This window comes from Poecilia reticulata, linkage group LG13 (genome assembly GCF_000633615.1).
Source record: "Poecilia reticulata strain Guanapo linkage group LG13, Guppy_female_1.0+MT, whole genome shotgun sequence".
Classification (NCBI taxonomy): Eukaryota; Metazoa; Chordata; class Actinopteri; order Cyprinodontiformes; family Poeciliidae; genus Poecilia; species Poecilia reticulata.
Genome location: NC_024343.1, coordinates 31,342,349 through 31,355,565, shown reverse-complemented (window position 1 = coordinate 31,355,565; position 13,217 = coordinate 31,342,349). Strand labels below are relative to the sequence as shown.

The 13,217-nt window shown below is 38.4% G+C and overlaps 1 protein-coding gene across 3 annotated transcripts in view; it reads right to left on the bottom strand.

Annotated features, from left to right (window-relative positions):
• nova2 (NOVA alternative splicing regulator 2) overlaps positions 1 to 13,217 on the bottom strand; it is a 95,457-nt gene that overhangs the window by 77,753 nt on the left and 4,487 nt on the right. The window contains exon 2 of one of the 3 annotated variants that reach the window (XM_008426572.2): positions 12,386 to 12,454. The exons of 1 other annotated variant lie outside the window; for it this stretch is intronic. In XM_008426572.2, coding sequence (XP_008424794.1) covers positions 12,386 to 12,454 — 69 coding nt within the window. Of the gene's footprint in view, positions 1 to 980; positions 1,280 to 12,385; positions 12,455 to 13,217 lie in introns of those variants that run through there. One more of the 3 variants, XM_008426574.2, reaches the window with a different exon arrangement.

Here is a 13,217-nt window from a genome sequence, read left to right as displayed (position 1 = left end):
CTGATTGAAGGAGCTCCACTCTCAGCATGGATTTGAACTTGTGTCTTTATTTACTTCAGCAAAGCTCACCGTTTTTACCAAATTCTATAGTCTAAATCTGCTCCTTAGTCGCATCTTTTCGGGGTTGGTACTGCCTTTAGTGGTGTGGTGGTGGTAACACAGCTAATATAATTACATTACTAAATCAGAATACCGCAAAATATTGTATGTATCGGGGAGGGGGTTGGAAGAAGAAGGGTTCGGTGAATGCGCATATGCAACTGGGGGGTTCGGTACTTCAAAAAAGGTTAAGAACCACTGCTCTATAACAAACGTCCAAAAAAAACTGTAAACAGCTGAAGCACCGAGTTCCTTTAAATAAAGACTAAAAACCCGTCTGACCCATAATAAATGAAACATTGACCAACATGGGCAATGATCTTGTTGATGGCACACATCAAAATGTAACATTTGCAACTGTTGACAGTAAGACGTTTTCTTTAAAAGTTTGTAATTTTGTGTTTTTATAATATAAAGCACTTTGAACCACCTTCAACTGCTGAAATAAACTTGATTGATTGACAATAACCAGCTGGATTCTATAACTGCAAGACTAAACTAGCATTAAAAATCTGATTATAACCCAGCTACATTCACACAGCTTATTTAGTAACAAATATCTTGCTCTTAAATAATAATTCAACTGAAATAAAAAAATTATAAATAATAATTATATCTAAACTTTCAGTAGTAAAAAATTATGTAAAGCACTTTGCTGAAATGTGCTATACAAATAAACTTGATTGATTGAAAGAGAATAACTGTTACATTTTTAATGGAGGTCACGTCAAAAAGTCCCATAATAGGAGTACAAAAAAAATGTTTCAGGAAAAAGTACTGCTACGGCTAGCATTTCCTTATCACCGTTACATTTTAAAACGCTGTTATATTATTAAGATCTTTAAGGCGATGTTATTAAGAGGCACAGTGAAAAGACTCACTTACGGCTTTGGAGTTGCAAACTGCAGGCTTGTAATCTAGAGCAAACATATTAGCATCGATTAGCAATGCTTCCGGACGACTTGCATGTCAATGTTTACATCCGGAAATGTCGCGCATGCGCGCAACGCTGGAGGAAGAGACGATTCTTTTACTTGCCACCCCGTAGCTGCGCTGCCGCGGTAGAGCGATTACTGTAACTAATACGAAGCCTGGAGATGCAGGTATTATTAATTCGCCACAGCAAAGGGGAAAATAACGCAAAAGAACCGTTGAAAAACGGTAGCGTAGCTCTCTGTTGGCTACGCTACACGCGGACTCGTCGCCATAGCAACTGACGGCAACGCCACTATGCGTTTCAGCATTCGTCAACAAACACTCAAAACATTTCCCACACAAACAACAGAACATTCAGTCCTTTACAGTTTTATGTGTTTAGGATTAATGCTTATTTCACGATCATTAATACGTGATTTGTGGTAGATTAGCTGCCGCTGATATGAGCTAAGCTAACTCAGCGGTGGCCGATTAGCTAGTTTAAACGCCTGCTCTACCCATAGGTCAGAGCAGTGGCGTTTATGTCGCCTTTTTTATTATTACATTTTCTGCCCCCCTCCCATGGCTAACAAATTGCTAACTGGTTCAACGACGCGTGTGAGGGGTGGGGGGTAGTGACTGTGAGCCACTGTGAGTGACTGCACCAAATGAATGTATGTAGCTGAACATAGACAACATCGGTACCCTACAGGCTACTTGTTAAGCTAAAGGTGCTGTATTGATATTAGCTAGTCATCTTTTAGCTAGCATTACCTGCATCCAGCAGCTTTACTCAACAGTCGGTTAGTTTGGGGGAAAAACTGAAAAGTTCTTTGCGTTTTGCTGCCATGATTCTAACACACCTGCGTAGCTCTGCACAGCAGCAGCAGGTCTCCTTCACAGGTGTAAACCCAGTGAGAGTGTCGTAGCGCTCATGTTGCGTTTAAAGGCGGCTCGGAAAAACAGGTTACCACATGTTAACAATGGATTAAACAGTTTTAACTGCTGATAAAAGTGACAGAGGACACAGATATGGGAAGTGTGGAAGCCCCTACAAGAATAACAGAGAGTTGGCCACTCTAAGGTAAAAACCCAGCGCATACAGCGTTCAGGTATTTTTTATTTTTTTCATCCAGAGGGCTTCCCGCCTAGGGGGCGCGCCCCACAGTTTGGGAACCTCTGCGGTAGTCAAAGTAAAGTAAGAATGACGGCCTACTTCCCTCTCCCTAGCTATTTTTTTCTTAATTAAAACTTTTTCCTGACCTTGTTATCTAGTTGCCATAGAGTTGCAAAACACTGCGTCCCTTTCTCTCTTTCTCTTGAGGCGTACATTTAACAATTAGCGCGTTATGCTGACAGTTTAACCATGTTAGTCACCATCATCCAGCAGTTTTTTGCCCCCAGCCGGGAGAGCTTGGGCGCGTGACGTCACGCTCCGATGGGCTACGCAGGAAGTTAGCTTTCTGTGAAGTAGCTCTGCAAATGGAGGAAAAGCACATTACATAGCTAAAATATTGCCTTTTCTGATTATTATTAAACGAAAAAGTGACTTTGTACAATGCCCTAGATAAAGTCATGATTTAAACAAGTAACTAATTTAAACAAGGTAACACTGTTAGCTAAGCCAGACATGATTAGCTTAAATATGATGGACTGTGGTGAAACGTAGTTAAAATAGTAACTGCTAATAGTTTTATTTTTGTGCCAGTGGAGAAACCCTCAAGTTAAGATGAAACAGTATTTACGTTTTCTAAGTCAACTACTTCACGTGTTTGTCTTTGTCTATCAAAAACTCAGTTTTGCTACTGTGATTTCAGTTATTCGTTGTCCTGTTATTCAGCCTTTGGCATCATTTAACAACTTGTTTTTTTAATGTATTAGTCGCCTAATGACTCATGTACAAAGTAAACAATAAACTGTTAAAGAAAACGATAATGAATGTGTTACACTAAAAGAAGAAGTTCGCAGTGAGAGAGACCAGGAGCTGAAAGAAACAAATCATAGCTTCCACTGTTGTTTTGTATGTCTTCATATGTACCAATTATTGCAGCTGCTTTTGGTTTTCGGCTTTTTGTTTGTTAGACATTGGCTCAAAGCTGAACAAGCACCAGAGAATAAATCAAACTTTCAGACCCACAAGTTGCTTACAGATGCCACAGAGCTGAAAACAGTGACTTTGTCAAAACGACCATTAGATCATCATCGCAAGCTTTAATTTAAAACACCTTAAGACGCAGCACAGTGTTCACGACACAGCTAACCGGGGCGCCTGCCTGGAAACACATGTCGGTGTCACGGTCTCGTTTCATCCCTGTCCTACTTTGCTTCGACTTTGTGACTAGATTTTCCAAACTGCCAGATTTCCTGTGGTCAAATCGAACCTCAGATACATGCACTGTGACACGGTTATAAAAATAAACTTATTACTCATTTGCTCTGGAAGCTACACCATTAAAGCACCGGTGTGCAACAGAGCAGAGTGTTTGTGTGGATCTGCAGTTCAGTGGGTCCCCCAACAGCCGTCAGGGTTGCCAGATCTGACGGACAGTGTCCTAAAAAACTGCCCGGAACATTTAATCTAATGAAATTCATGGTGAAAGCATCAATTATAGTCATATATACAGACAAGCCAAAGCAGTTTTGGTTGTCCTTTATTACATTCTGACCAGAACTAGGTCCCGCTGGGACTTTAACAAAGTGAGACTTGAGTTTTTTTGTCCTTTTATATCATGAAGTTTCCCTGGGATTTCAGTTTTACAGCACCACCACATAGTGACACTTGATTAACCAATAACTAATCACTGATGTCACGTTTGAGAGATTCTAGAGATTTCTAAACAAATTAACTAATAAGTAAGGTGGTCAAGCCATTAAAAAAAATTAATCTGATTAATGCCGTGTCTAATTTTGTAAGCTTAAAATATAAATATGAACACAGTTGTGCAACTCCCTCCTTCTGTCGCAGTCCAACCAATTAAATTTCATATTTTTTGCAGCAGAAAACAGGTCATGTCGTCTCCCAGGACTCAACACACACTATGCATGCACACCAGTAGTAGCAAACTTGTTCAGATAGATTTTATTTTTGTAGAACATTTTGACTTTATAAGTAACTCACGTGCTTAAAAAGTGAGTACCCCTGTGTTAACACGCTAATGTTGACAGCCCTACTGATTTATCGGCGCCCATTTCCTTAGTTTTGGGAGATTGGTAATCAGCTGATACTTACATGTGAAGCAGAGGAATAAAAATCAGCCACTGTCCTCAAATTTTTTAAAATCTTTTCAAAGATCGTAATCGACAAGCAGCCAGGAAACAGCAATCTTTGCACCCCTACTGCTAAATATTTACAGTAACACGGCATTTTATTAACAGTTTTGTGCTTTGAAAGAATTTCGCTCTAAGCTTTTCTAAAAACCCTCCAAATGTTGTGAAAGGCAGCCCAGTTTTCAACAACCCGCCCAAAGCTGGTTTTTTCCAGCCCAACCTGGCAACGCTGCTGCATCGAGGGCCTTTGTTTTCACTGAGAGTCTCTCACACAGACGCAGGAAGTCCCCACACTTCCTTTAACGAGAAGACACAAAAAGAAAAGAAGAAATGGCCACCGGCGGGTTATGAATGGAAGGAGCTTCCAGCCTGATCTCAGAGCGAGTCCACAGAGACGGCGCTCCGCCTCCCTGTGTGTTCAGACAAAACCAAACGAGACGCAGAATCCGTGGAAAACAAAAATAAAAAAATCACATTCAAAATGAGGTTCTGGAGCTGCAGCGTTTGTTTACAATAAATAATAAATCCTTCTCCACCACGACGTAACTGGATGTGTAAACAGTCCAATCTGTTGCTAAGGCCCCCAGCAGACCCGGCAGGCCCAGAATAGGCTCGCCAACATCGGGGGGGGGATTGAACGCTCAAATCCCGGGATCTGGTGTCCTCAGGCCTGCAGAGGCCACGCAGCGCCAGGCTCTCCACTTCATCCTCGTTCACGCAAACCAGCATGAGACGTTTAAAAATGAGGATAATTTCCTTTTCAAAAATATTTCACCACACTGCAAAAACACAAAACCTTGCCAAGTAATTTAGATTGAGCTTCTAGTACAAATATCAGAATCAGAATTATTGTTTTTGTCGTTGAACATGAAGACAGCACAACAAAATGTGAAAAAACAGAAAGGTAAGTCAAATAACTGAATAAAATAATAATAAATAAGTATATCTCAATGAATTTAAAAATATAGTAGAAACACAGAACTGGAAAAATATCTGGAAGTAAGAGCAAACTTAATTACAAGCAACTTTTCAGGAAGATATTAAAGTTTCTGTTAAGTAAATTAATTCCTTAATAGAGATGAAAAAATAGTTCTAGTTTCTCTGGCAGATTGTTTCACGTATAACAAGACATTTTCCCCATAAGTGAAATAATCTGCCAGTGGAACTGGAAGTGGGTTGCTAGGTAACGGTCTGGGCGTGGCTCAGGTTGCTAGGTAACGGTCTGGGAGTGGCTCAGGTTGCAAGGTAACGACACAGCGGAATATTCCACCAGCTGAACTTTTATGGATATTAAGACATTTCTGACTTAAAACAAGCCTCTCTGTCTTGTTGTAAAGTTACTTATAAGTTAGTTTTGTCTTATTTTGAACGTGCTAAGACATTTACACTAGAAACTAGACTAATATACTTGGTAAGGTTTTGTGTTTTTGCAGTATTAATTCTGTTTCATACCAACTGACTAAACAAGCACACTTCAAATTTAATTTGAAGCTTTTCAGATTTAATTTCTACAATTTGACAAAACATAAATAGAAGGAGGGCAGAACGATACGGATGAAAAACATCAATACTTAAACATTTCCTATCAGTCGATAGTTACTAGTTTTTTGTTTTAAATATCTGAAATACTTCCAGACCTTTCTTGTTTTGTCCACAGTCAGTCTTTTTTCATTTTTAAGCAGTTTAACTTGTTTTATTTCAAGTGTACTAAGATATTTGTACTAGAAACTCAACCAAAATTACTTGGTAAGGTTTTATGTTTTTGCAGTGCATGTCATTTTATGGGGTGCCTTTCTTCAACATACTTTTACACAAGTAAAAATAAAAAGTAGGAAATTACTAAAGTAAGAGTAAAAAGTATTTGGTAAAAAAAAGTCTGCTGAAGTATTGAGATCCATCAGATGGAGCAAAATATAAAGTTAAGTGGAAATGTTGGTATTTTAAGGAACAAAATGATAATTCATAAAAGTAACAAAAAATAACAAAATCAAGCAAAATAATTTTTTTCCAAATCAATAAAAAACTTCAGAAACCTTAACATAAGCTGCAGGTGTGAGTCTTTTTATGGTGGATTTCAGGTCAAAACATGTTTGTTTTTCATTCATTTGGTAGAAAATCCAGAAATTTTACTCAAGTAAGAGTAAAAATACTTCATAATAAAATTATTCAAAATAAAAATACTCCTAAAAGTAAATTTCTTCAAATAAATTACTCAAGTAAATGCAATTGTCTCAATATAACTAGTTACTACCCAACTCTGAATTTAGGTAGACAAACATAAATAACAGATAAATGTAAAAAATAAACCATGTTTTTGGGGGTAAAAGGACTAAAATGTTGATCCGGTTTGATGAAAGGAGGTTCTGGAATGGCGGCTGGAGCTCTGGGGAAAATATTCATCTCCCTGAAGCAGGGAGAGTTAAGGGGGTGTGCAGGCTTTGTCTAACACACCCCTGGTCTTTTGTTGGAAGGTAGCACACACACACACACACACACACACACACACACACACACACACACACACACACACACACACACACACTCAGAGGCACAAGCGAGCGAGTGCAAAGCTCTCCAGCCGTGAGGCTCTGACCAGCTGTCTGCGCCTTCGTCACTCAGAAACAAACACAGCGAGCAGGAAATGTTTCTGCTTCTCACATTCACCGTCGCTGATTCAGTTATTCTACTTTTTCATGTTTTAAAAGACTACATTTGTTTGGCCTTTCTTATTGTCATTTTTAGAGATGACAGGACGTCTGAAGTCAAATTTTAACTGAGTATTTTTGCTTGTTTCCTTTGACTCCCACTGCACTGAACTGCATTTAACACCGTCAGCCATAATTCTTTGAATTCATGAGAAGGAACAACATCTAATTTCCCTTTGGGATCAATAAAGTATTTTTTTAATTTGAAACCCAACAGTTACAATAGAATCTTGCTGCATAATTTCAGTTTGACACAAAGGCGCAAGACGAGCCAATCGGGGGAAAACATGGCGGCTAACAACAATAGCTTAACGCGGTCACTTTGTTTCTGTGTGAGTGTGAGAATCGGTATTGTTGGGAGCGTTTCGGAGGCGGGGGGTCCTTCCAGTCGCCCTCTCTCTTTCATCACAGCCTCATCCATATTCATGGCCGCCCTCATCGCTCTCCTCGCCTGTTAGCCGCCGTTAGCTCTGACCGACCGACCGCCTGCTCAGCCAATGGCGTCCCTCCCTTCATGAGAACATCGCCAACCTCTCTGTTCACCCCACCCTGTTCAATCCCTTCTTCGTTTTTTTTTTTTTTTTTTTGCAATTTGACGCATTGGCTTACAAAAACAGAGCTAGACGGCGAGGAGGAAACGGAGGAGAGGGAGAAGATGTTGCTGCCGATGGTGGCTTTAGCATCGATCGGCCCAGGAAACGGTTGCCGAGCGAGCGTCGCCGACGGCGGCGGACAAAAGGATGGAAGAAGGGCGTGATTAGCGTGGACGAAGAGGAGAGGGTGAAGAAAACAGGCGTGTCGCAGAGGAAAAGCAGCGTTTGTTCACAGAAACGCATCGAAACGACCCAAACTGTGCAATTAATTCAATATATCAGATTACTAGACGTGTAATTACCATGTAATTACCACTTATTCACAGGTAATACCACCAGCCTGTCATGACAAATTTAGCTAGACAATGAATTGTCCCAGAAGTTATTGCGATAAACGATAATATTGTCATTTTGAGACCATTTTTGAAAGATAAACTTAAAATTGTAATGAATATTTAACACTGGAACTGGAAGACATTTTAAATATACACATTTAAAAAACAACAGAAACAATAAATAAAATTAATTACAAAGTCTCTGTAAACAGCAAATGGCCAGTTGAGACCAAAACACCAGACTCAAAACTTTTATCATCCAGTTTTTGGTAGAAAAAGAGAAAAAAAAATTAAAAAATAATTCAGTTAATTTAAATCTTAATTTACAAGTTAAGATCATCATAATAATGTTCACAAGGATTAAGATTAGTTTTACAAAGTTGTTTTAGGAAGTTTTTTTGGACTAATCGTTACCAAGCATTTTATTTCATTCTTACTGCCACATTGATTTAACTGTAAAACCTGATTTCTTGTCAAAATGTGACAAAGTACCATGTTTCTTTCTACAAATCTGTATACACTGCAAAAACCCGAAATCTTATCAAGAGCAAATATCTTAGTACACTTGAAATAAGACAAAATTCACTTACAATTAACGTTTTAGCAAGAAGTACAGGCTTATTTTAAGTAACTCCTGAATATTTATGAAAAAGTTATACTTCCATTGGTAGAGTAGTCCGCTCTGCCGTTACCTAGCAACCCCAGCCAAGCCCAGCCTGTAACCTAGCAACCAAGTTCTGGTTCCACTGGCAGATTATTTCACTTATAACAAGGGAAAATGTCTTGTTATAAGAAGTACTTTACGTTTTCATTGATATGCAGGGATTATTTACTCAAAACAAACTCCCATGTTTTGCTAAAAAGTTACTTGTAAGTTAATTTTTATCTCTTTTCAGCCGAACTAAGACCAAAAATACTTCATAAGATTTTGTTTTTGCAGTGTATGTGTTGCCTTGCATTGCCTTAATCACGTTGATTATTACATATTTATTTTATGTTATAAAGTCGGATCAATGTGAAAATGGCTGCCAAAAAAAACCCCAAAGTCCAGCGTGAGAGCAGAACATCAGGAAAAAATAAAATAAAATTAAGATCAATATCTTCAAAGACCCGAAGTCATACAGCCAGGACTCAACACGATCGTGTGTGTGTGTGTGTGTGTGTGTGTGTGTGTGTGTGTGTGTGTGTGTGTGTGTGCGCGCGCTGTTAATCCATCATTTCCACGCCTCCCTTCATCTCTCTCATTAAACCTGGGCTCTGCTTTTTTCAGGTAGTTGGACATAAAACACAGCGACAGACACACACATGCAGAAACCTTCAGTCTGTCACTCGGCAAGGGCGTTTCAAGGTCGCCGCCTCTTTCTTCCCAACAACAGCCAGCCCGTCCATTTACTAAATGAAGCACTGTATCTTAGAGGACGGAAAGCAGACGGAAAAAGGAAAATAATAAAAGTAAGCGCAGGGCTGGGAATATGTACAAAAAAAACTGATCCCTAATCAGTTTAACAACCTGAACATTCAGACGTTAAACTTGGATTCAGTCACATAAAATGTTCAATTCCTGAAATTGAAATGAAAAAAAGAAAGCATTTTGGGTTATATAAGAGTTTTTAAAGGCTTATGCAAGCTGTGTTTTCTACCTAAAACCTACATTTGTTTTAAAGCTCCAGACTGCCAGAGGGAACCGTAAGGTTCTGCAGCTAAAAGGCTAATGCTAATGCTTTCTGCTAGCTTTTCAGTGTCTTCTGGGTGAGATCGTGCCCTAAGCATGATGGGAAATAGGTCAGAACTGAGGTTATTCCAGTTAACTAAAGCTAACAGAGTAACAAAAAGTGACATTGAGAAAACATTTTTGTTAACTGTAATTAATGGGTCAAACGATGACTAACTAGAACATTGTGCGTTTATAAAACTAACTAAAACATATTTAAAGTATAGATATAATGTCCTTTGTTTTCATGCTTATCAATCTATTATTTAGCCTTTTGAACTGATGTGAAATTGTTTGTTTTACATCAGCTGCAGCACAAATTTGCCGGCAGTGGCTATGCTACTAGCGGCTATGCTACGCTAGTCCACAAGATGGCAGCTGCAAAAGTTGGGAGAAAATGCCAGAGTCGGTTGTTTCTTCAACAATAACTGAATAGAAGTTTTAAAGAATAATATCTTCTGATAGATATTTACTGGAACTGGTGCAGAAAATTATAAACTTATCAAATTATCAAGTCTGTTTCATTCATTAATATTTAATTTTTACTTTAAATTCCTTGTCTACTTCCTGACCAGGGTTATAATAGTTTTGGGTTTTTCTTTATGGTTCATTTTTACTCATTATTATTTTTTGTTGGTTAAATTCTGTTAGTTTTGCTACTTTTTATTAGTTAAATATGGTTTATTAGTTACACTAGTAGTTTTGGTTAATTTTCATGCGCAGAATTAAAAAAGTTTGAACATATTTTGTTTATGTTTAGTGAAATAATCTGCCAGTAGAACTAGAAATTGGTTGCTAGGTAACGGCCTGGGCTTGGCCGTGGTTGCTAGGTAACGGCACAGTGGAACATTCTACCAGTGGAACTGGAACATTTTCACCAATATTAAGGAATTATTTACTTGAAACAAACTCCTTTTTATTGCTAAAAAGATTCTTATGAGTTAAATGTGTCTTATTTCGCTATTTGCAGTAGAAAATACTCGGTTAGTTTTTGTGCTTTTGCAGTGAAGTTGTCGCTCCTTCAGTTCCAACAAGCGAAACTGGATCAAATATTAACGGTGAGCTGATTAAACGTCTGATCGCTCCATGATGAATTCCTTTAATAGCGTGGGGGGCGGGTGCCGGGCGCCTGCTGCCGGGGCGGGGGGAACACAGAGGAGCGGTGGGATTAGCCGGCTGACAGTGGGGTGGGGGATGTGGAGCGAACTCACTGATCTTTTCCGTCTATAAGATCAGCCTCAGCTTTTTCTGTTTTGGTGAGCAACTGGGATTTATGAGCAACTGGGGGGTTGATGGGACGGGGCGCTGCGGCGGTCCCGTGTCGTTTCTGCTCTCTGACAGCTGATCCGCCTTTTTTTTTTATCTATTTTTTTATAGGTATGCACATTTTCAATCAACCTCCCTAACACATGTATCCTTTTGTTCTCATTAGCCTTTGTTTTTTTTTTTAAAAGGCATTGAATGAGATAAACAGAAACATTCCGTCCCTGTAGAATATTCTGGGGTTTTCTTGCTTGAATATAAATTGATATTTTAGAGAAGTCTTTACTTTGTTGTTTATTTTTACCCTTTTTCAACTAAAAAGTTTGAAAACTTCAATCAAGTTGCACCGATTTATCCCCCAACAATCAGAATCAACCAATTTTCCCGTGATTGTCTCTGATGAGAATCTGCGTTTCCATCCGCCATATAAACTGTGTAATTTGACATTTTGAAAATGAACTCGCCAAATTTTTTTGATAAAAAGTTTTGGTGCTGAGTTTTTTTTTTTTCTTTTTCGGTCGTATTTAAACTGGTTTATTTCACTAAACAGCAACAGAAACGCTTTTTTCCCATCACACGAGTCACATGATCAACAGCCGGATGTTACTACAGGCGGAAACGACAAAGAAGACAACAACAGGAAGTCGTTTTTAACTAATCGCGTGAAGAAACATATTCACGTGGGATTTCTAATTCCTTATTTTAAGGAAACACCACAATTGCGAAATTGTGTTCTATCTACAGTAACGGAATATTGACAAAGTTTTGCACACATTTGAATGGAAACACAGCAACTGACATACAAGTACAATATTGGAAAACAAATTAAAAATGTTAATATTAAATATATCAAAAGTATGTGATTTATAAATACATCAGGCATTTAAATGCTTTTTTTCAGTTTAAGGAAAATCAGATGAAGGGAAGAGAAATAATAATCCTCTTTTCCACCGTTTAGAAAACCTGCAGCACATTTCCTTCTTAAAATAATCATACAGAAAACCAGGAATCGGTTTTTGCCGGTCTCAGTCTGATCGGTGCTGTTTCAGTTCTGCAAAGTAGAAACGCAAAACGCGACTTTTGTGTTCGTCCCGACCGCAAAGTGAACCGAAGATGAACGTTTCAACAACACATCAGCAGATGATATGGCCAGCATGAGGTCAAAGGTCATCAGCAGTCATCTGTGCAGTTATGTTGAACATCATGAAATAAAAACAAACACTGGATCTGCGTTAAAAAAAAAAGCATGGCAATGGATGTTATGGAACTGAAAACGTACAATATAAACAATATCACCATGCATTAATCTGAGCAATGAAAAGAGTGAAGCTCCTGTTTAAATGTCTGTTAAAAGATCCTAATCGTTTAAATTCTGTTTGAAATTTGCCTTCAGGAAAAACAGAAACATTAGCCGTGTTGCAGGGTTAGCAGTGGAGACTATTAAAAACAACAAAAGAAAAGAAGAAGGTAGAAGATCAAAATCAAAGTCTGTCTTACCATGAGTCTCAGTTTCTTGTTGAGGGTAAACAATGCCTTCAGATTCAAATAGGGGCTGCAGGAAGGCCACTACAGAGAGAGGAAGCACAGGGGTGGGGAGTGTGTGGCGTCAACTAATCATTCAGAGAAACAACCAGAATCATCTAACTGTAGATCTGCAGCCTGAGACAGAAACAGCAGCGCTGGGTCACCAATCCCCTCGGAAACAGAAGCTCACTTTGTGAAGCCCAGATCGGGCCGACCGCAGCCAAATGAGACACAAAACATTTTACAACACAGGAAAGAAACGCAAAATACTACCAAGCATTTTGTCTTACACTTGAAATAAGACAAAAATGACTCAAAAGTTTGTTTTAAGTCAATAGATTTAAAAAAAAAAAAAAGCTTATAAGAATTTTTTCCTTTTTTTGAAAGGATAAAATCTGCCAGTTGAACCAGAATTCAATAATTATTGACATAAGCTTATCCAGTTTAGTCATTTTGACTTATTTCAAGTGTACTAAGATATTTATAAAATAAACAAGCTTGTTTTAAGTTGATAAACTTTGAATAATAGTTCCAATTGCAGATTTTTTCACCTAAAACAGGAAAAATGTTTTGTTTTCTTATCTATAAAAAACAATTATTGGCTTAACAAGCTCATATGTTTCCCTGAAAATTTAATTATTTGTTAGATTTGTCTTAATTGGAGTGAATTCACATGTTTCCCTTAGAAACTGGATCAAAAATACTTGGTAAAATTGTGTTTTTGTCGATTTAAGCTCCGCCTCATGCTAGCCTTAAACATGTGGCTGAGGCTTAGGCGTCCGCTCTGCCTGAGTAAAAGTCATCA